General features: G+C 38.4%; 1 protein-coding gene and 1 pseudogene across 8 annotated transcripts in view; one reads left to right on the top strand and one right to left on the bottom strand.

Moving 5' to 3' along the window:
- DOCK4 (dedicator of cytokinesis 4) overlaps positions 1 to 24,750 on the bottom strand; it is a 409,480-nt gene that overhangs the window by 56,351 nt on the left and 328,379 nt on the right. For all 8 annotated transcript variants that reach the window (XM_077856142.1, XM_077856147.1, XM_077856145.1 and 5 more), the window contains exons 28-32: positions 12,166 to 12,241; positions 10,290 to 10,390; positions 9,804 to 9,862; positions 4,706 to 4,854; positions 2,883 to 2,968 (exon numbers count right to left, since the gene is read on the bottom strand). In XM_077856142.1, the coding sequence (XP_077712268.1) occupies positions 2,883 to 2,968; positions 4,706 to 4,854; positions 9,804 to 9,862; positions 10,290 to 10,390; positions 12,166 to 12,241 (471 nt within the window). The remainder of the gene's footprint in view (positions 1 to 2,882; positions 2,969 to 4,705; positions 4,855 to 9,803; positions 9,863 to 10,289; positions 10,391 to 12,165; positions 12,242 to 24,750) is intronic.
- On the top strand, positions 14,109 to 15,582 carry LOC144288255 (putative elongation factor 1-alpha-like 3 pseudogene; annotated as a pseudogene).

Below are 24,750 nucleotides of genomic sequence, written 5' to 3'. Positions count from 1 at the left end.
ATAATGCTCAACGGGCTCTTACGCTGTGAAAGAATATTAACAGGGGGAGGTAGGATCTGACCTAAGTTGGCTTCTCTCTACGCCATCGTGCCATGGCCTTGAGGCCATCACTCCTACATGAAACACTCGTGTCTGTCCATGCTCTTCTTAATCCAAAGACAAGAGTTAGACATATGTATTGCATAGCCAATGCTGGTCTCCAAACTAAAATTAAATGTGTGATCACCAAAGAAAGAGCTTCGAGGGACGCCTGGGTGGCTCAGCAGTTCAGTGTCTGCTTTTGGCCCAAGGCGTGATCCTGGAGACCCGGGACCGAGTCCCGCATCGGGCTCCTTATGAGGAGCCTGCTTCTCCCTCTGCCTGTGTCTCTATATCTCTCTGTGTCTCTCATGGATAAATAAAATATTTAAAAAATTTTAAAAAAATAGCTTTGCAATAACTTGGAGTCTTATTTAATTACTTAGAGCAACACACGAGAAAGAAATGAGAGGGATGGTATCTCTTTCAGCAAGTGCCCTACTGTGTGCTCTGACAGCACAGTCACTGCAATGTCCCCTGTCCCAGAAGAAAAATTCATCCCTGACACAGGGAGGTGCTTGATAAATAAAACCAAATAAGTAAATCACGTAGAGTCAGGGGAGGCAGGATTTAATTCTGGTACTCTATTCGGGAGATATCACTCTGGTGTCTATGATCTACAATTTCAGCATTATCAAAAATAATAAATCCTGACTCAACTTATCTCCAAAAGATGTTTTCTGGGTCCCTGAAGATAATGGGGGGGGGGGGAGGTGAGTGAGCTCTTAGGAAGGAAACTACTGCACACATTTCAGGTCTCCTTCTAAGGAGACTACTTGGGCAATTGCTACATGTTCAGGAAGCAGGGAGCTCCTTTCAGCTTCTGAACAAATGTGAAGAAGTTTTAGATATGAATTACAGAGAACAAATGAGAATCTGTACCATAATGGCATTTGTTCCTAATTCATAATGTGTGCGGTGACTCACTGTGCCTATACTAATTCATGGTGACTTCTATTGCCAAAGAAGCATTTCATTGTTTCCTGAAATATAGTTAGATTTTCACTTTCTTTTCTGAGCCCAGGTAGTAATGATATTTAATTATCACTTTAGGTTTTGTTTAATCCCAATATGCTGATGAGAAAAGCATGAAAGAAAAATATTTATAGTAACATTTCTAATAATATGCTAAAAATCACAAAAGAAAAATAATCTTCATTGAATGAAATCAGGCACCTTAAAACAGTCTTAACTATAGAGGCTTAATACATTAATTATTGGTTTGATTCTAATGTCAAGGTACATCTTCTATTTCAAAGCCCCATTTATACACAAGCAATCCAAATTGCAAGCTATAGGCTTTTATTAAAGCAGATAAGAGGCACTATAAAATGATGTATTTATTAATCTTGTGAGTTTATTATAAATAATTAATCACAAATCTCAAGAGATTCATTTCACTGAGTGCTTGCTCATTTTATTTCTTTGTTCCAACCAAGGACTGGTAACTGAAATGAGAGCAGTTTTCAAAGGCAATTTATTACACTGGATGAGGTTTTAATCAGAGTTCTTGCTAAACTCCAGCTGTCATGAAACGCCGGCGCTTTGTACACTAGAATGAACAAGGGCTTGGTGAATAATTACTAAAAGTTCCAGTTTAATTACAGTATCAGAAGAAAATGGTTTTGTTCAGGATTCAGTACAAAGAATGTATTTTATCATCACCCACCACCATCCTAAGAAATCTGTATACCCTTTCTTGACTTTTCCTTTGAATATAAATTTCTTAAAGGGTTCAGGGATGATTCTGAATTAGGCAACTTGAAATCTATCAATCACTAATAATACTTCCTAAACCTGGATACTAATGTATCTACTTTTTAAAATTAATAATCATAACACGAAGTATACAACTTTGCTTTTGGCTTATCAATCCTAAAGCATTAATAGTTTTACATGACACTTAGGCATAAATACATGGAAAGGTACATTCTGTAATAGAAAAATATATTGCTGAATGATTTTTGTATTTCTGAAAGACTTGCAAACATTTTCCAAGCATCATAAGCTAGTCTTGCCTTCAAAAAGAAACACACTTTATCAATATCCTAGAACTGAAAATGGTTAAGATCCACAGAAAACCATAGAGAAAACAAGTGTTAGACTTTAAATCCTAAAGTACTAAAACATTCTTACATGTCCTCACTGGCCATCTCACACAGTGCATGAAAATTTGGTATAAGCAATTCACCCTGGACTGTGATCACCTCCTATTGATAAGGACAACCTCAAAGCTCCCTCCCAGCACCCTGTTGTCATTCTGTCCTCCATCTAAATCCAAATCACAGAAACTACTAAAAATGACTTGCTTCTGTGATATTCTAATAAGAAACAGGTAGACAGTAAATGATAATGCTGAGTGAGCAATCAGTATTGATGAATCAAATCAAGCGCTGAAAAACAGATGCCAGCTAGGTTAGTTTCCCCACCAACAAATCAGCCAAGGACATCTTGCCTTGGAAAGCATTGCACACGAACATGATAATCACACCACTCCTCTCCACTCTTAACCCTACTTAAAATCATGATCTTGCAGCCCCGGTTTTAATTCTTTGGGTTGAAAAGAGAGAGGTTTGTTACATAACACAAGTGACCTGACCTAATCAGAGATTAAAATAAGGAGACGTGTCTAATCATCAACATAAAAAGATCCATTCGCCAGAGTTAGGCAATTATCTTTTATTTCACACTACACAAAGACAAAGCACTCCTGTGAGACCCAGGCTGTCTTTGCAGCTCTCAGTCGCTTAGCACTGACACCAAATCCTCTGAATGGAACTGACTTACATACACATGCTACTCACATACTGTTGAAGAGCTCGCGGTATGTTTCATCACCTTTGCCTTCCGACATCAGGCTATCCAGTTTGTCAATGAGCTTGGCTTCCACCTGAAATATACCCAAATGTTACTCCCTTTCTTCCCCTTTACAAGTGGGATCTCTAGGCAAACCGAAACGCATTTATATCTGCAAGGGGAAAAAAAAAACCCACAGTGAATTTTATGAAAGCAACATTATCATAAACTGTGGTTAATAGCAGACAGCCCCTCGGAATTCTAGGGGGCTAATTTAGATGGAGCAACATGACTTCAAACTCCCGGAGGGGTACCATTTGCTGCCACCAGAGACATCTATTTGTTGACTCAAACACAAATGCTTGCAGCCCAGCTTAAACACTTGGATTTTTTTTAAGAGCTATAAAAACTGGCAAGTCCTACTTATTTATTTTTTTTTTAAATCACTTTATGTGTAAGAACGTTAGCAAAGAAACATACCCACAGACGTTAATTTAAATCTTTGATGTGTTTTGTATCTATTTTCTTTCTCAAAACAGTTCGAGGTTGCACTAAATCTTTGCTCAAGTTGAGAACTTGCCTTATCCATGTACAGATGGTAGATCCATAGAAATATTCTAAGTCAGCAATAAGCTACATGAGAGAGAAGGGACATATTTCCTGAAAAACTGTAGTCAAAACATTTATATCTTCAAGAATGTAAATCCTCTGGGCCTTGAATATCAGGAAAGCAGAAATAGCCCTTCATCTGTCTATTGGAGGCAGCAGAGACAGGAATGAGACACCCCCGCACGGCCAGAGAGAGGTAAACAAGTGCAGATTGGGAGGCATATTTGACTTTGTCAAAGGACGAAGCTCAATTCTTCCTTTGAATCAAATTCTATTAAGGGTAAGAAGACCAAAGGGAAGGAGTGCCCCACACCCAGGAAAGGTTTTAAAAGAGCCTTCCATTTACTTATTAGTTTTTTTTTTTTTTACTTATTAGCTTTCTTGAAATGAGATATTAATACAGGTGAAATGCCATGCTTCCGACAGTAGGAGGGCTCTGTGTTGTGTTCAGCTTGCTCATACCGTTTATAATCATTTTTAAAATTTGAGAAAGGCTTCATTTGGAGAAGCATGAAGTGGGGGGGCAGATCCTTCACACAGGTAAGTGTGTACAGGTCACTGCAGTAAGTGTGTGAACAGAAAGAAGCTATTATCCTCAATTTGAGTGACCTGGTGTGGTGAAGGCAGCTGATTTCTTATGTGATCTGGTTTTGTAAAACAACAACAACAACAACAAAATGTGTTCTTTCCAAAACTGGAGCAGAGCTATCAGAACCTGTGTCATTGAGAAATAATAGGCTCATCTTGGAATCTCCTTTGCAAGAATTTCCACTGCTTTCCTGTTTAAATTATCCATGCTTCAAGCAAACAGCAATATAACATACTGGGCATCCAATGCTCAAAACAAAGCCATTCACCAAATGCAATGATCAGACCACTGAAAGGTCCATGATGTTAAGAAACATTAAACTTCTGATTCCTCTGTGTTGTGTCTAACTGGGAACAGATCAAGTCTCTGCTGGCTCTTAAACAGAGACCTTGGAAATCACAGAATTTTTCAGCTGAAAGGGATTTGAAGGCTTCCCCACAGGCTTAGGGGGACATAAGACTGGAGAGGTGATCAAGGCCACAGGAATGGGAGAAGGCAGGCCGGGCTGGAATCTAAATCCCTTGACAGCTGGCTCAGTGCTCATTTCCCAACTCAGAGTTGAATCTCATAGCTCAGAGGTGCTCAAGGAGAACTGAAACTCTCCCAACTGCTCTGAGCAGCTCATCCACCTACCTGTTTAAAATTGCCGCTCCGCCTCTGCTCCCAATCCATCATATCATGAAAAATAGGAATCATGACATTCCGGAGATCTGGCTGGGGTATCAGGGTCACTTCTAGGAAAGGGCCAATCAAGGCAGGGATAAAATGAAGCTTGTGCTCTCCTAAATTGAATAACACATTTGAGTTTCAGTATATTTAACCATAGCAGGATTTCAGAAAATTAGTATTATTAAATTTATTTTAAATGACTACCACCAGTATATTCAATTATAGTTGTCTCTCCAGGCAAGAAAGTATTTCCCCAAGCAGATATGTAAACAGTAAATTTCCATATGTTGATCAATGTTTCTCCATCATTTTTTATTGAAAAACTATAGATTTACCTTTTCACAGTTAAAAAAAAAAAAAGCTATAAGATACCAGGAAAAAAATTACACCACAAGTTAAAAATGACATTACACCAAAAGTTAAATCTTCAAGAATTGGTTATATATGTACTATTATACAGTCACGAACATTCAAATTTTTATGTAGTCACTAAAAATGAGGGGCTTAAGAAGGATAATCAGGCAAAGCTTTTCAACATAATTAATTGAAAAAGCAAGGTACAATACAGTATGGACAGGTACCTCTTTCATTAAAAAAAAAAAAAAAGCTATATATAATAGTCAAGAAGATCATATCCCCTAATGTTAACCACAAAGGTTATGTCTGGGTGGTAAGAGTACAGTCAATTTTTATATATGAAAAAAAGTGGTCCCTGCAACATATAATTTTTCTTATGTTTTTAAACATAATAAACACACAGCCTAAATAAAAAACTAAATGGTACTCTAAAAAAAAGAATGTAACAATTTTCTAAAAGTTTACAGTATAATTAATAACAGTGACCTCAAAATGGGGTATTACCAAAGTACACAATATATGGTACTGATACTTCTTTGAATAGGAAGGTAGAGGGTAGGATGGACACTGACGATTTCATCTAGCAGATGAGTACTGTGTAAACCTGAAGAGACTCTCGCCATAGAAAACTTAATCCCTTCCTGATCAGCAAAGCAAAATTCTTTTTTTAAATGTCATATCATGCTGCACCTTCGTCCTTGAATATGCGCATGTTATTATTTTTTAAAAGATTTTATTTATTTATTCATGAGAGACACACATAGGCAGAGGGAGAAGCAGGCTCCATGCAGGAAGCCCGATGTGGGACTCAATCCCGGGACTCTGGGATCACGCCCTGAGCCAAAGGCAGATGCTCAACCACTGAGCCACCCAGGCGTCCCAGCAAAGCAAAATTCTGAGCTATGTATGACAACAGCAAAATAAACTTTACTTAAATGATTTCTTTTTAAACTGAAGATTTAGTATACTTTCCCCAGCTCTAATTGTCAGCCACATGGTCTTGTTTTGAAGTATTTAGGGCATCTGCTACTTGGGCTGCTGGAGTTTTATATTTATGGGCGCAGAACAGCCTGTTAGGGAAGTATTGATTTTTCTACGGCAGTTACAAGACACTGTGTTTGCAAATGCAGAAAAAAGAGCCCACTTTATATTTAGTAAGAATGTTGGTTCAACTAAAAATAGCAAGAAAAAACTTAACCTTGAAGCACAATGAATGCCAAAGATGGGACACAGTAGTCAAGACTAGCCTCTTTCTTAGTAGACTATTCTTGTCAGTAGTAATGTACAATATTTTGGGGGAAACTTTATGCCTTCCCTATTCCCTTGACTGCAGTTTTAGTCCTTCCACTGGACTGAGGAATAACACATTTCAGAAAAGGTATTTACTTTTCACTACTTGGTCCTTACTCTTCAAAAGAAAATTATTTTATCAAATCTACAAGGAAATACCACCTCACACCCATTAGCATGGCTATTTTCAAACAAAAAAGGAAAGGTAAGGGGTTCATGGGTGGTTCAGTCAGTTAAGCATTTGACTCTTGATTTTGGCTCAGGTCATGAATTCAGGGTTGTGGGATAGAGCCCCACATCAGGCTCCATGCTAGGTGTGTAGCCTGCTTAAGATTCTCTCTCGCTCTCTACTTTTGCCTCCCAGCCTGCTCACACCTGTGCTCTCAAAAAGAAAGAGAGAGAGAGAGAGAGAGAGAACAAATGTTGGCAAGGATGTGGAGACACTGGAACCCTTGTGGACTGTGAATAGGAATGTAAAATGGTGCATCACTCTGGAATACAGTATGGCAGTTTCTCAAAAAATTAAACCTATATTTACTATACGATCCATTGCTCAAAGGTAAATGTGGGGGATATAATGATCAGACTTGAAAAGCGTACAGCTTTGTGCTTAAAAGCAGACTAAATTATATGCACCCTTTAGTCCTTGCTCTCAACAGAAGGGAAAAAACAACTTGTTTCTAGCGTATGCAAGAGTTTCTACACTTCTAGGTAAGCATCGATGACCAAAATCTGATTAAAAAATATTGTTCAGTAAAATCTGTGTTTGTGTATTAGACTAACTGGGTAGTTTCAAGTGTCAAAAAATACATATATATATTCAGTACTCTCAGTATTTCCTCTTTGCAATTTATTTTTTAAAAGTTAATGTTTTTTGGTATCTACTAAAAACTGTTAAGGATCTTGATTTATGAAATCATAAATCCTACTTGCTTTACTAAAACATGATGATTGGTTTTTATCAAGATTTTTTTTATTCACACAAATTGAACAAAAAGTTTAAAATATGAGATTTAAAAACTAAGCTCTGTACTGGTATGGACCATTTTTTCTTATATCCCTCCAAATAAGTTGCACATAGCCAGTGCTTCATCAACTGTGATAAACTGAATTTATTGGCCTGATCTGTTAAGAAATGCACATCTATAATTATCTGAATAAATTCTTCTTTAGCATTCAAAATACTCAATGTGACATATTTACAGATAAACCAAATTATAATAGATATATTTTCATATTCCTAAGTAACAAGCTGACTTAAGGTCTATAAGGGGTGTTAAAATAGTACTCTGAATACTTGATTTTTCTTATCATTTTGTAAAAATATACGTTGGAAGAGAGTCTTCCACATTTCTGAACATTTTCCAATTCTAGTCATTGTACAAAGGCAGTGACCTTTAGAATTCACCTTACGCTGTGGAAGTGTCAGAAAAGTCAGAACACAACTCTAGGGAAATACGAAGAGGATGAAATACCAAGAGGAAAAACCAAGGAACGAAGTGAAAATTTACACTCACCCTGCTTTGGAACTATGTCATGCTGGGAATTTGTAGCTGAGTATAATGAAACTTTTCTAACAGACTGCTAGAACTGAGCTAGAGCTAGTCTTTAGGGCTGGGAAAACAAAGAAAGGGGAGAGTATCTAAAACAGTGCTTTTCAATCTTTCGTCAAGAATCACCTGGAGAGCCTGTTAAGACTCAGTTGTGTCCCACTCTTGGTGATTCTGTTTCAGCAGGTCCAGGCTAGAGCCAGGTAATTTGCATTTCTCACAAGCTCCCAGATGCTGCAGGCCCTACTGGAATTCCAGTGTTCTAAAGAGTACTGACATAATGCGTTACGGGGATCAATATGCTCCAGAGATTTTCCTCTAGATTTCTGAGGAAATTTTTGAGAAATCATTTCACATAAAAGCCAGAGAGCTAGAAATATTTTTGTTTTAAAGACCAAAGAGTTGGGAAAAGTTTATGAAGAATACAAAGACATCTTTAAGGAGACTAACGGTGCTGGCTTTATTTAACAAGCCAAAGGTCATGCACAAGGTGCATATAGCTATCCTGGCTTGAATAAAGATTTATGTGGAAATAATTATACGTTATTGGCAAAGCCAATGTTCATCTAGGAAAGGAAACCCTCCATGTCTTCTAACATTTGTCATCTGAGTTCTGAGAAGAGTTTAATCAACCACAATGGCATTCCAATGCAGAATTCTTCGGAAAACATCTTGTTAAATTAATGCCAAATGCAATATGGACACAACAGGGCTTTGAAAAACAACACAAAGAATTAACAGAACATAAAGACTGAAAGGAATACTCTTTAAATAAGATAAACCGATGCTATTTTAGAGCTGAATCTAAAGATACATCATGGACTTCTTCTGGCTGGCCTTAGACAGAGTTGGAGGTTGCTTTCAAGATGCTCACTTTTTTCCTGAAATTACCAGCAAGCACTGAACACCAGGCTCAATTATATATAACAAGGCTTCCTCAAACTGCTATGAATATTGCTATACATATATACAGATCGTGGTCAAAAATCACTCTGTAACATGAATTGAAGTAAAACGATAATAGTTCTATTTTCATTTACAGAAAACAAATCCTGCCATTTCCAAGATGTGCTTGGATGAGCCCAAGAGAAAAGATATTTTTAGATCATTACGTATTCAATTCAAATAGGCCCATCACTTTAATGAATCACAAGAAGTTTACAGTGCAGTAATAGTAAATGAATACTATAAACTTGCATAGTTAGCATACAAAATTAAATAAGTTGGAATCTCCAGAAATAAACCCTATGCCAATGAGGTTGTAAAACAATTTATTTTCCAAATATTATTATTTTCTATGCAACCAGGTCTGGGTCATCAATTTGCTGGAGTAGTATGCTCTATCTGCTGTGTCAGAGTAACAAAATTGAATTTAATAGTTTCTTAGCAACGGCAGAGGCTTTAAAATCCTTTGGCTACACTCTTTATGGTATAGGTCCACGGTGTCAAGTTTTCAAGAGTACTTTTGTGCAAGTCAATGTTTCATGAAGTTAATTTTAAATCTTTTATGATTCATAGACTCAATTCAGAGTTCTAGAAACTTTGAGTTGTTACAATCTCAAATTCTGAAAGGTTAGCTCATTGCTAAAAATGTGCATGTTATTGGAGCAATGCTAGATTATAAAATTTATCATTCATTAATGATGAAACACACAAAAGTAAGGTGAGTTTTCAGATATCGATTTTAAAAATTAGTTATAACCATATTCAGTGCCAAAATGTTGATTACTTTCTATGGATAACTTAATTGATTTAAACATTTGGTTTCAAATGCTGTCATTGGTAAATTGCCCTTCTTCAGTTATTCACTTAGGAATATAGTGATAAACTGTACAGTGGAGGCGGCTTCTCTTTCCATCACTTACCTAGGTTTTGCCACATGCTGAAAATTTCACAACCCATTGTGACACGCATATCACCATACCTGAAATAAAACAAAAAGCAAACCTGATACAAAACCTCCAACAAAGAAGTATTTGTGTCTCTTTAGGATATAGCCTATCATTCTGAATTAAGGGACACTATATTTGTAATTAAAGATGTTTAATGTAGATGTCTTGATGCTTCTAATGTAAATCCTTATATAAATCCTTTGATAATACAGATCTATCCTCTAATTTATTTGCTTCTATAATATATTGATTCCTGAAAGACTGAGGCAAAAAAAAAAAAAAAAGGGTAAGTTGAAAATTTCCAGAAAAGAATGCTTCTTGTCCTCTTGCTCATTGCTTCTCTATTGTCATTTCCAGTTATAGACATCTGATCTATGAATCATTTGAACTAAACACCACTTTAAAGGCACAACATTTGATTTGCCTCACGTTCCCACCCAATTATACCCTGGTACTTACTTTTCTAACACCTTTTTCTTTTTGGAAGGTGTGAACATCTCCAACTGCAGACATAACTGGTTTATAAAAATGACCGCAAGGTAAAAGTAGGAATCCCAAATCTAAAACAAGAACAAAATATTTAAATGCTATAGTGTTACAAAAATATTTACAGATTAAGTGACACGATATCTTGGATTTGCTTCAAAAGTGGTAAGTGGAGGAGGGTACAGTTGAAATAAGATTGGCTCTATGTGGATAATAGTCAAAGTTGGATATGGGTATGTGGGGGTTCATTACACCATTCGCTCTACTTTTATATATGCTTGAAATTTGCTGTAACAAAGAAGTAAAGCAAATAAATACTGTCTATTTATATACTGCTTCAGTGCTGCATCACAGGTTTCTTAAGCTCTTGGGTATATGTTAAATGTTTTGTTTCTCTTATAATATGTCTTAGTATCTCCATGGAAGCTGAGGTATAAGCTGGGTTACTTTATTCCTGTGAGAATTCATTTTTGGAACTCCTTTTAATGGAGAATTAAAAAAAAAGGCATACACTTCTCTGGATATGCTAATTGCTTTAAATTCAGACGGTGTATAAAAATTCCCTACCCAGACAAATCTTTTGAGACTAAGTTTTCTTATACTAAAAACAGCATCAGAAAGAGATCAGAATAAAATTCCCAGAAATAAATTTAACCAAAAACATGACATAATGGAAGGAAACTACTTCTTTACTGACACCAAGTAAAAATTAGAAATAATAAGGCAAACCATTGCAAAGAATTAATATCTTTTATATATAAAGAGCCCTTACAAACAAAAAAGAATATGCTTAGACTAAGCAAAATAATGAACAAAAGTCAAGAACAGATACTTCACAAAATATGAATTTTAATCATTCAGGTTGGTATATACGTAGGAAATAAAATACAATTGGTATAATCTTTAACTCAATAATTTCACTTATAAATATTTATCCAAAAAATAATTAAGGAGGTATGTCAAATTTTACTTTGCAAGAAGGCAAATAGAAAGAGTAATTTAAAGAATAAAATAGCAGAAACAACTTGAATATTAGAAAACAGAGCTGTAATTAGAAAATTTACATGTATTTATTATTATATGGCATGATATAAAGACATATTATACAACCTTTAAATTCCATTGGTGTTTATTGTATTTGTGTTTGTTTGTTTGTTTTGTATTTTCGAGTTATCCAATAGGGATAATTTATTCAATGTTTAATATGAAAAATGTTATTTAAAAAGAATAATAAAGATGCCAAAAACATAAAACATCATTAAGAAGGGAAGCCAAAATAGGCACTGCCCATCTTTGTTTACCATTTAAAAAGTAGTATATCAAGAATTCTTGGGCATATCAAATTATATTATAGATGTATAGTGAGTTCTGCCTTAAAGAATTTTACCAACCTTTTATTTTGTTTCTTTTCATTAATTCATTCTAAAAAAATGTGTAGATGGAGAAATAAAGGAACTGGAGCATTTACTTTGTGAATATTTTCTTCACATAAACTCTACTTTAAAAAATGTCTTAAAAACTTATGTTGTAAGTTCCCTTTGCCACACATGAGGACCATACAGGAAAGAATGAAAATTTATAGTAACGACAAGGAGTTACATACAGCCTCTTAAGCATTGATTTCTACTAGGTTGGTAAGCATGATTAGTTTTAACTTGTTCACAAATATAATGAAAACTCTTCAATATTATTTATCATGAAAACTAATATAGCCCAAGATTAAATTAGGGTAGGGAGACTACATGTGTTTTCCTATTATTAAGAGGAAGAAAATATGTTGGGAAGTTTCCTTAAGTATAAGGTAAAAGATTTCAGCTCATGCAGGATAGTTATCCAGATGGACACTTACCTTATAATCAAAGTTTTCATTTAAGAAGTTCTTACGAAGTGCATCTGACAGGTATAGAACTGTTGTAATAATAACACTAATGATAAAAAAAAAAAAAACATTTTATGTTGGAAACTTTGCATTAGTGAGAATCATTTATTTGATAAGAATAAAAAGCAATTAAGGTAAAAGATAACTTTTAGGGGGCACTTGGGTGGATCAGTTAGTTCAGCCTCCAACTCTTGGTTTCAGCTCATGATCTCAGGGTCATGTGAGATAAAGCCCCATGTCAGGCTCCACACTCAGGGTGGAGTCAGCTTGGGATTCTTTCCCTCTCCTTCTCCCTCCCTTCTACTCTGCAACCCTCCCCTCCAATCAATCAATAAGTTTTTTTAAAAAAGGAAAGAAAACCTTCAGAAAGCATGTAAAACAGTATTATGAATATCCTGTGCTAGCTTTTAAAACTTTTATTTAAAGTAATCTCTACATCCAACTTGGGGCTTGAACTCATGACCTCATCCAGATCATGAGTCACATGCTCTACCGACTGAGCCAGCCAGGTGCTCCCAATGTGGAACAATATTATATAATTCATATTTGAAATAGAAAAAAGGGACACCAGGGAAACAAACAAACAAAAAACAAGCAAAACAATTAAAAATTTTAAAAAAGAAAGAAAAAGAAAATCAATCACTGAATTTGGGTTCTTTGTAAAATGATACCCAGATCTATAAATTCATATGACCCAGGCAGAAATATATTAAACTCTTGATGTTTTTACAATGCTTTTATTAATTTCTGAACAAATCAAAATGATGAATCCAAATATAATATTCCATATTTTATTAACATGGAAGAAAGCCACACTTCAAAAACAAAAGGAAAAAGAAACGGAGCCCAAAGATGAAATGGATAAAATGATAGAATATACTAAGTATTTATTAAAAGTCTTCTCTCTGTTCTCTCCTGTTTAAGGGGTTAGGGGGCATGCAAGAGCTATGGAAGGCGGACTCCCTCTGTCCTAGTGACAGAGTGCCACTAAAGAAACAATTACAGACTGTGAAATTGTCTATAACGCAGCGCTAAACTGTGTGAAACTGCCAGTGGGTGTTAAGGCAATTCAGAGAATGGGGCATCTCAGGGCTGGAGAAATTAGGGAAAGCCTGACAAGGGGACATATGCAGCCATGTGTACCTTGCTAGGGAGATTAAAAGATAAGGGTTTGGTGAACACTCGTGGCTAATTCTAGAGTTATACAACTTGTTCAAAACCTGCTCCTTTTTTGCAGCTATATGAGTTGACATTCAGAATCCAATGCATACATATCTAGTTGGTTCATTTAATATTACATACAGCATTACACTGAAGCAACATAGGCCATTCCCCCAAAATACTATAATATAAACTAATGGAATATATATGGTTGATACTCAAAACCTCCTCAGCCTTTGCTGAGATGCACGCCCAGTGGAGAGTTTGTGATGTGATGAGACTCCAGTTGTCACCACAGGATTTAGAATCGAGGGGTAGAGTTCTGTGGCCGCAAATAAAATGAAATGATACAGAACACCCCACCAACGTCATTCACACCTTCATTATCCTACTGGTAAAACCAGTAGGAAAACCAGTAGGATTAGAGGGATATTTACTAATTAGAAGAATATTTATAGTCTTTGAAGGACATAAGGGTTCATTATTGTTATCTGCTGGAAAACCCATTATTATAGCCTTCTCCTGGGATAGGAGAATATTACTGAGACTAAGGGGCTGGATGGTTGAATGAGAATAGCTCAAGGTAAAGAAAGGGAAAGAGAAGAGAATCACCATTTTTCGGGCACCTACTCTACCATAAGCAAGCATGTATGTTTTATGTATGTCAATTATATCTCTCAATGAATCTTACTGTGAAAGTTAAGTATAAGCAAAGCCTATGAAAATGAAAAGTCCCTTTTTTCCAACGGGTTTGCCACCAGAACACAGGTGTGGTGAAAACCACCACTAAACCTAAACCAAAATGGGAAAGGAAAAGACTCACAACAACATTGTCGTTATTGGACACATAGATTCGGGCACGTCTACCGCTACTGGCCATCTGATCTACAAATGTGGTGGGATCGACAAAAGAACTATCGAAAAATTCGAGAAGGAGGCTGCTGAGATGGGAAAAGGCTCCTTCAAGTATGCCTGGGTCTTGGACAATCTGAAAGCTGAATGTGAATGTGGTATCACCATTGATATCTCCCTGTGGAAATTCGAGACCAGCAAGTATTATGTGACCATCACTGATGCCCCAGGACACAGAGACTTTATCAAAAATATGATTATAGGCACTTCTCAGGCTGACTGTGTTGTCCTGATTGTTGCTGCTGGTGTTGGTGAACTGGGAGCAGGTATCTCCAAGGATGGGCAGACCCGTGAGCATGCCCTTCTGGCTTACACAGTGGGTGTAAAACAACTAATTGTTGGTGTTAACAAAATGGATTCCACTGAACCATATCTTCTCCAGCCAGAAGAGATATGAGGAAATCATTAAGGAAGTCGGCACCTACATTAAGAAAATTGGCTACAACCCCAACACAGTAGCATTTGTGCCAATTTCTGGTTGGAATGGTGACAACATGCTGGAGCCAAGTGCTAACATGCCTTGGTTCAAGGGATGGAAAGTCACCCCTAAAGACGGGAATGCCAGTGGAACCACACTGCTTGAGGCTCTGGATTGCATCCTGCCACCAACTCGTCCAACTGATAAGCCCTTGCAGCTGCCTCTCCAGGACGTCTACAAAATTGGTGGTATTGGTACTGTCCCAGTGGGTCGAGTGGAGACTGGTGTTCTTAAGCCTGGCATGGTGGTCACCTTTGCTCTGGTCAATGTTACAACTGAAATAAAGTCTGTTGAAATGCACCATGAAGCTTTGAGTGAGGCTCTTCCTGGGGACAATGTGGGCTTCAATGTCAAGAACGTATCTGTCAAAGATGTTCGTGGTGACAGTGTGGCTGATGACAGCAAAATTGACCCATCCATGGAAGCAGCTGGCTTCACAGCTCAGGGGATTATCCTGAACCATCCTAGCCAAATCAGTGCTGGATATGCACCTGGGCATTGTCACATGGCTCACAGTGCTTGCAAGTTTGCTGAGCTGAAGGAGAAGATAGATCATCATTCTGAAAAAAAGCTGGAGGATGGTCCCAAGTTCTTGAAATCTGGGGATGCTGCCATTGTTGATATGGTTCCTGGCAAACCTATGTGTGTTGAGAGCTTCTCTGACTATCCTCCTCTGGGCCATTTTGCTGTTCGTGACATGAGACAGACGGTTGCTGTGGGTGTCATCAAAGCAGTGGACAAGGAGGCAGCTGGAGCTGGCAAAGTCATCACGTCTGCCCAGAAAGCTCAGAAGGATAAGTGAATATTATCCCCAATACCTGCCCCCCCCCCCAGTCTTAATCAGTGGTGGAAGCAGGTTTCAGAACTATTTGTGTCCACTGGCCATTTAAGTTTAATAGTAAAAGACTGGTTAATGATAACAATGCATCGTAAAACCTTCAGAAGGAAAGGAGAATGTTTTGTGGACCATTTGTGTGTGTGTGTGTGTGTGTGTGTGTGTGGCAGTTTTAAGTTATTAGTTTTTAAAATCAGTACTTTTTAATGGAAACAACTTGACCAAAAATCTGCCACAGAATTTTGAGACCCATTAAAACAAAAGTTTAATGAAAAAAAAAAAAAAAAAAAGTCCTGTGTCCTATGGTGTCTCCAGCCCCCTAAACAGCAGAAATCATCAGTGAATTTCCTATTAAAGAGATAAATCACCTGCGAATTACAGTATAAAGTGGCAATTTTCCATAGTGACTACCAAAATCAATGACGGTAACTGAAGAAATCATTAAAATTCCCAAAGTGGTTTATCTAAAACTTACGTTAGGAAACTAAAACTTAATTATCAGAATATGAAATGCTATCAAGCAAAGAAGCAGTTCATCCTTAACGTGGTTCTAAGCACGAACGTTCTGCTTTGGTATTCAATGGAGAAATACACTCAGTCCCACCATACCTGAGTTTTACATAAAAAAACCACCTTCTGGCCCATAACTGTAGCATGAATTGTTGTCCAGAAACAAGAGCGCCCATGGGGCACCTGGGTGGCTCAGTTGGTTAAGCATCTGCCTTTGGCTCAGGTCATGATCCTGGAGTCATGGGCTCCCTACTCAGCGGAGAGCTTGCTTCTCCCTCCGCCCCTCACCCCACTCATGCTCTCTCCTCCCCCCTCCTCACAAATAAATTAAAACAAAAGAAAACAAAACAAAAGAATTGCATCCAGTGCTAGTGAAACTTGACATATCTGGGATTTAGACTATTGGGCCTAATATCCTGGAAAGCAGCCAACAAATCCAACCTTCCATGTAAGAGGTTATTTCACAGCAAAGATGACCCATTTGTTAGTTATATGCTGAGTCCTAAACACACAAACAAAATTCACAGCTTCCTGAACTGTTCTCACTGGTAAACAATGTGGAGCCTCTGCGGCCTTCTTGTCAACCAGTGAGTCTTAACCTGGCTGCTTCCTGGAATCACCCAGGAGCATTTAAAATAGATAGATACCTTGATCACACCCCTGGAGATCCTCATGACTGGACTGGGGTGCAACCTGGACATCAGGAGTGTTAAGGTGATTCCCCTGTGCACTCAGAGCTGAGAATGGCTGCTCTAGACAAAGCAGTGCTTCTCAAACAGTGGGTACCTGGTGATCTAGTTAAAAAGATTATGACTCGGTAGTCATAAGAGCTGCTGCCATTTCTAACAAGCTAAGGGGATGCTCATGCTGTTGATCCTTGGTCTACACTTTGAAGAGCTCTACACAGGCCTAAGCCAGAAAAACTTGCAGACGGAACACTGCTTCACATTCTCCTGACTTCTAGAATCATTATACTTAGGAGATCTTTCACAGGGCATGTAGTCCTTGTTCTAGACTGAACACCTCATCTTCTCACCAAGGCTGCTTCATTGTTAGGCACAAGAAGCACAGTGCATAGGACTAAGATCTTTTGAGGAGCTTTGGGAAATACTGAGACCTGAAAAAATGCTATGTGATCAAAAAATAAAACTGCAAAATAAAAACTAAAAAAAAAAAAAAGGTTAATTACATATGTCCACAGAATGCAGCATTATTTTTTTTCATTTATTGTCCAATTTCATACTTAGGCAACTTCTATAACATTAGGAAAAAGCATAGGTTACTATTTACACCTTCCAAAGAATTCCTAAATATACAAAAGTGCTGAGAAATCAGAAGCAATTGGAGTTCACTGATTCACTCATAGGTCAATAATTTAAAAAGCAAAATGTAAAAATTGCTCTTTACTTTTTTTTTTTTTCCTGCAGTAAAATGTGGTATGTGGGTCTATTCAGTACGTTTGATATGTTGAGAGGTAAGACCTCCAAAAATAAGACTTCTCAGAGCTAGAAAGACCTAAAATGAGTCTACTTCAAATGCTTTGCTTTTACACTTCTAACATTCAGCCCAAGTCACAGAGGAAGCTCCCGGAGCTTTTTATGGTAACTCAGCACTGAGTCAGGAACCTGGCACACAGGTCTCCAAGCCAGTTAAGGGCATTTAACATTATTGCTCCTTCACTGTAGTCAATACCTGTGGTGTTTAGGGATCTTTCTTTACTCCTCCAAAACCACGAGGCTCCTTTGGTTTTATTCTTTTACTCATGACTCAGTTTCTGAATATAAGGACATTTCAAATCTCAGCACTCCCGATTCAATAGCCAAGAACGGTTTGCAATCTGTTACTACAAACGGTCAAGTTACCGATAGCTGCCGTAGAAGTGCAGGCACAGGATCACTTCTGACAACCTTCATCTATGGGCACAGCGTGATAAAACTTACACATAAAAGAGGAACTGGTGCACAGAAATCAAAGTTATTGCTTCAAGATTTTCAGTTGCCACCTCATTCTGGCATTTAGAAAGTATTCTTTAAACAATGCTCTCTCCCTGCTACAGAAATCTCATTATAATTTGTTTGTTGTAAACTACTCCAGCCCGACAACGTGCTTAAGCAAAAGCCCACCTCCACAAAATATACTTGGACTGGGAGATGCCCCTTTGTGGATAAACTGGGTATCAACAAAGACCAATGTTTACACATTGAAAACCTAAGGACTTGTAATCATGGAGGACAACAACTTCCCTTCAACCTGGTGGGTTAATAGGAGCAGAAGAAATCAACACAAAGACACGTGGGGGAGGGGAGACTCCCAGAAGGCCATCAAGGGAACTGATCTAAGCTAGTGGCTCTCAAACATTAGAGTATGTGATGATCACCTGAAGGATTCACAAGACTTCAGGGCCTCACCACCACTTATGCCCTGGTGAGTTCAAGACGGGGCCCAACCAGAGGATTCTAACACACATGATCATCCTGTCTGGTTTTGGGGACTGTGTCACAGATGGAAGAGAAGACAGCCAATGGCTGGACCTTGGAGAGGAACAATGTTGAGGAGAGCTGGCCTTGTTAACTAACCATGGGTTCACCATGGGCCTAGGCCACAGTAAGTCTTACTAAATGACGGTAGCCTCGCAACTATATTTAAACCTGTGATTTGTTAGACTTCCTTGCTGTACTAGGTAATTCTCAAATGAGAAGCCTGTAAAACACTATGCCTTTTTAAAAGCTATTTTGAAGGAAGGGACTGAAGGTACTCCAAGGGGAGGGGACAGCATAAGCCAAAATGGGGAAGCAGGAAATGGAGTGATCTTGCTTGCGGTCAAGGAAGCATGCAGTGTGATGAGGAAGAGTGAACCAGGATTGAAATGGAGGGATTTTAACAACTCCCTTTACCTTCTCCACTGAGTGGTACTGGCAGAAAGGCACTCATGTGTCAACAGGCTCAGTTTTAGCCTCTCAGGCTCGAATCTTACAGAAGCCTTTTGTTCATGTATTCATTCTTCCTACCAGCTCCTCACAACTCACCAGGGATGGAGTATGAGGGAAATTCTTGTGCAAATATTTGCTGTCACTATTTAAGTTTGGCACATTTCATTGTAGCAATAGATAGTTTTGTGGTAAAAATCAGTATCTTATCTCTCTCCTGGACAGAATTGTTTAAGGATTATTACACCCTAATAGAAAAACACCACCACCACCACCACCACAAAACAGTAGTGGTGTTGGTGGGTGCTCAACAGATTAGTTGCTCCACCACCCAATTTTCCATCGTCAATATCACACACCCTGTCTTCCCTCCTGTTACCATGCCAACGCTTCTAGCTAAGGCCAAGCTTTCTTTGTGTACGCAAGATCAGAGCTACTCTAAGTGTGGCAAGCTTCTTTCACTGAGAAAGTCTTACCACATTGGCAACGCCAACTAACCTAAACTGCACACCTCCATGGTTGGTTTAACTTCCAGTGCAAGCTGACTGTGGACAGGTAACAGGCAGTTCTCAACGGGCACACTGCGATATTGCACTTGTACCAACACCACTGGCCCCCACAACATGCTCCTTCACTTATTCCTGTTTTCTTTAGTATCATCGGTATTTCTGTCTTTGCTGGGCCATTCCTACTTGTAAGCCCAAATACTCTATTATTCCATATTTTTAAAAGGGTCTTAGTCCCATAATTCTCTCCAGATGTAGCCCCATTTCTCTGCTCCCTTTCAAAGCAAAACTTCTAAAGAACTGTTTTCACTTTCTCAGTTCCTATCTGATCTTGAATTCACTCCAAGGCTTCCTCCTGCATCACTGCACTCAAACAGCACATGTCATGGTCATCAGTATCTACACCACTCTGCCCAACCCGGGGCAACTGTCTGTCTTCATCATCTCCAAGCTCCCAGCAGCTCCTGATACTGCTTCCTTCATGAAATACCTTCTTCACAGAACATTATACTCTGCTGGTTCTCATCTTTAATCACGGTTGCTCCTTTTCAATCTCTTTTGCTGGATGTTTCTCCAGATCTTGACCTTTAAAATAGGAGCACGCTCTACAGCCCATTCCTAAGTACTTTTCTGTTTTTAATCTACACTCTCTTCCAGGTGCTTTCATTCAGTGCCATGGCTTCAATTATCATCCATATGCTAGTGATTCTCAAATGCACATCTCCAGCCCTAACCTCTTCCCTCGGCTCCATATAAACAGGTTTAGCTTCCTCTTCCATGTTTCCACTAGGATATCTAAGAGTACCTCAAACTTCCATTTCACCTAAGATTCTTCACCCTCCCTGCCCCCAAAGCTGCTCCTCTGAGTATTTCCCCACCAAAGAGAATGGCACCACCATTCATCCTTCTGTTCAGGCCAAAATTCTAAAGGCCATCTTCCATTTTTTTCTCTGCCACCCACATCCAGTCATCTGCAAATTATGTCACCTTGATCTTCAAAATTGATCTTCTTTACCTTCACTGCCATCTACCTGCCCAAGCCATCAGCATCTCTTAGCTGGACTGTTATATTAAGCTCCTAACTGGTCCTTCTTCATTGGTTTCATTCTTCTTTCCCTCCCTCCCTTCCTTCCTTTATAAGATTTTATTTATTTATTTGAGAGAGAGACAGCATGGGTGGCAGAGGAACAGTGAGAGGGAGAAACAGGCTCCTCACTGAACAGGGAGCCTCATGTGATGCTCAGTCCCAGGACCCTAAGATCATGACCTGAGCCAAAGGCAGATGCTTAACCAATTGAGCCACCCAGGTGCTGCCTTCTTGGTTTCTCTTATGTTTCTCTACTTCCTAATATTTGGGCCCTGTCTCCCCCTTCTAACCTCATCATTACTGGTTCCTTCTCTCCTCCTGTTCCAGCCACACTAATAGTCTTTCAGCTTCTTGAATGTGCTGTATTCACTCTGACCACAGAGCCTTTGTGTAAGCTATTCCTGCTGATAAGAACATCCTTCCTTTGCTGTTTGCCTCTTAACTCCTGCTTTGGCTTTCAGCTCAAGTTTTACTTCCTAATGAAAGAGGCTTCCAATCCCAGTTCAGAACAAGTTCCTTTCAAAAACATATTCAAAGAACTATACTCAATCTTTATCTAGTACTAGATATCTTTATCTATTACTTTAGGCAATGAAAACTATTTGGTGAATGGATGGGTCAGTAAATGAATGAATGACCTTCCCTATGAATTTTTGATTCCATAACCACCTATTTGCTACACTGATCTTATTTGAAAGCTAAATTAGTTGAGGGTAATAGTCAACTAAATAATTCAGTGTTTGGTGAGAAAAAGCACAAAACAAAATGTATGCTACTTTTGAAGCCAACATGCACTCAAGATAAACAAAATGAGGGCCTGAAATTTCAACCAAAAGGCCAGAAGGTTTTACTTTCCTCAGTAAGCAAGGCTGTTATAAGATTTATCTCTGAAAATGTATAAAGCTGTGACTTTATTTTTGTTCTATATTTTGCAATGTGTATGGGAAGGGGGTGGAGAGAAGCTTGTCTCAAAGTGTCCTGTATTTTTGGTACTTAATTTTCATCTCCCTTATGTTCCTTCTTTCTCAAATTGAGCAGTTGTTCTCATCAGAAACATCTAACAAGAACTTAGCAGTGAGGACAATATAGCTTTGCACACAAGCAAGAAAGACACATGTCTTATCCTTGCACAATTTAGGCTGGACACACTTACTGTGTCACCCAATACTAGACATTCAGGTGGAAATAAACAAACACAAGACCATACTAATCACCAAATGTCTGGTCACAGCTTTTGGTAGGACTTCACATAAAGTAAAGAAGCTACAGGATTTGGAACAACATGGTTTATAGATGAAAGTTAAAGGCATTTAACTTACTTGAAAATATAGAAAGGACCAAGGACCAACACATAAAAGAATACATATTTTGAAGGATGGGCTATTCAGCAGGGTTCAAGGTGACTTCTCAACTAGTTACTATGATTTGACATGTATTAAGCACATAGTGGGTAATAAAAAATGGGAGTTTGGGTAAAAATGCCTCTTTGAGGGGCCCTGATCAAATATTTGTCTAAGAAAGTTAGCACCATGGAAGAAAGGTGGTCAACTTCAGAGATGTAGATCTAGCTCCTGCAACTTGCTTCTACATAGTTTGGGAAAGTGATAATGTCTTCTTTCCAATGTATGCTCTTTAACATTTTTAAAAAGTATTTTAACAGCATCCATTCCTGATCAAAACTCTTCAGAGCGTAGGGATAGAGGGAACATTCCTCGACATCTTAAAAGCCATCTATGAAAAGCCCACAGCAAATTCTCAATGGGGAAGCACTGGGAGCCTTTCCCCTAAGATCAGGAACAAGACAGGGATGTCCACTTTCACCACTACTATTCAACATAGTACTGGAAGTCCTAGCCTCAGCAATCAGACAACAAAAAGAAATAAAAGGCATTCAAATTGGCAAAGAAGAAGTCAAACTCTCCCTCTTCGCCGATGACATGATACTCTACATAGAAAACCCAAAAGCCTCCACCCCAAGATTGCTAGAACTCATACAGCAATTTGGTAGCGTGGCAGGATACAAAATCAATGCCCAGAAATCAATGGCATTTCTATACACTAACAATGAGACTGAAGAAAGAGAAATTAAGGAGTCAGTCCCATTTGCAATCGCACCCCAAAGCATAAGATACCTAGGAATAACCCTAACCAAAGAGGTAAAGGATCTATACCCTCAAAACTATAGAATGCTTCTGAAAGAAATTGAGGAAGACACAAAGAGATGGAAAAATATTCCATGCTCAGCGATTGGCAGAATTAATATTGTGAAAATGTCAATGTTACCCAGGGAAATGTACATGTTTAATGCAATCCCTATCAAAATACCATGGACTTTCTTCAGAGAGAGCAAATTATTTTAAGATTTGTGTGGAATCAGAAAAGACCCTGAATAGCCAGGGGAATTTTAAAAAAGAAAACCATATCTGGGGGCATCACAATGCCAGATTTCAGGTTGTACTACAAAGCTGTGGTCATCAAGACAGTGTGGTACTGGCACAAAAACAGACACATAGATCAGTGGAACAGAATAGAGAACCCAGAAGTGGACCCTGAACTTTATGGTCAACTAATATTCGATAAAGGAGGAAAGACTATCCACTGGAAGAAAGACAGTCTCTTCAATAAATGGTGCTGGGAAAATTGAACATCCACATGCAGAAGAATGAAACTAGACCACTCTCTTGCACCAGACACAAAGATAAACTCAAAATGGATGAAAGATCTAAATGTGAGACAAGAGTCCATCAAAATCCTAGAGGAGAACACAGGCAACACCCTTTTTGAACTCAGCCACAGTAACTTCTTGCAAGATTCATCCATGAAGGCAAAAGAAACAAAAGCAAAAATGAACTATTGGGACTTCATCAAGTAAGAAGCTTTTGCACAGCAAAGGATACAGTCAACAAAACTAAAAGACAACCTACAGAATGGGGAGAAGATATTTGCAAATGACGTATCAGATAAAGGGCTAGTTTCCAAGATTTATAAAGAACTTATTAAACTCAACAGCAAAGAAACAAACAATCCAATCATGAAATGGGCAAAAGACATGAAGAGAAATCTCACAGAGGAAGACATAGACATGGCCAACATGCACATGAGAAAATGCTCTGCATCACTTGCCATCAGGGAAATACAAATCAAAACCACAATGAGATACCACCTCACACCAGGGAGAATGGGGAAAATTAACAAGGCAGGAAACCACAGATGTTGGAGAGGATGTGGAGAAAAGGGAACCCTCTTACACTGTTGGTGGGAATGTGAACTGGTACAGCCACTCTGGAAAACTGTGTGGAGGTTCCTCAAAGAGTTAAAAATAGACCTGCCCTACGACCCAGCAATTGCACTGTTGGGGATTTACCCCAAAGATAGAGATGCAATGAAACGCCGGGACACCTGCACCCCGATGTTTATAGCAGCAATGTCCACAATAGCCAAACTGTGGAAGGAGCCTCGGTGCATTGAAAGATGAGTGGATCAAGAAGATGTGGTCTATGTATACAATGGAATATTACTCAGCCATTAGAAACGACAAATACCCACCATTTGCTTCAACATGGATGAAGCTGAGAGAAGTAAGTCAATCAGAGAAGGACAAACATTGTATGTTCTCATTCATTTGGGGAATATAAATAGTAGTGAAAGGGAATATAAGGGAAGGGAGAAGAAATGTGTGGGAAATATCAGAAAGGGAGACAGAACATAAAGACTCCTAACTCTGGGAAACAAACTAGGGGTGATGGAAGGGGAGCAGGGCAGGGGGTGGGGGTGAATGGGTGACAGGCACTGAGGGGGGCACTTGACGGGATGAGCACTGGGTGTTATTCTGTATGTTGGTAAGTTGAACACCAATAAAAAATAAATTTATTATTTAAAAAAATAAAAAATAAAGGGTTAAAAAAATGAAAAAAAAAGTGTTTTATTCATTTATTTGAAAGAGAGAGTGAGTATGCACACAAGTGTGAGTAGAGGGAGAGAGAGAATCCCAAGCAGACTGTGCTGAGCACAGAGTTGACACAGGGCTTGAAGTCATGATCCTGTAGACCATGACCTGAGCCAAAGTCAAGAGTCAGATGCTCAACCAATTGAGCTACCCAGGTGCCCCTGCTCTTTAATGTATTTCAAATACCTTTAAC

Source organism: Canis aureus, chromosome 18, assembly GCF_053574225.1.
Source record: "Canis aureus isolate CA01 chromosome 18, VMU_Caureus_v.1.0, whole genome shotgun sequence".
Lineage (NCBI taxonomy): Eukaryota > Metazoa > Chordata > Mammalia > Carnivora > Canidae > Canis > Canis aureus.
This window is presented reverse-complemented; position numbering and strand designations above follow the sequence as displayed.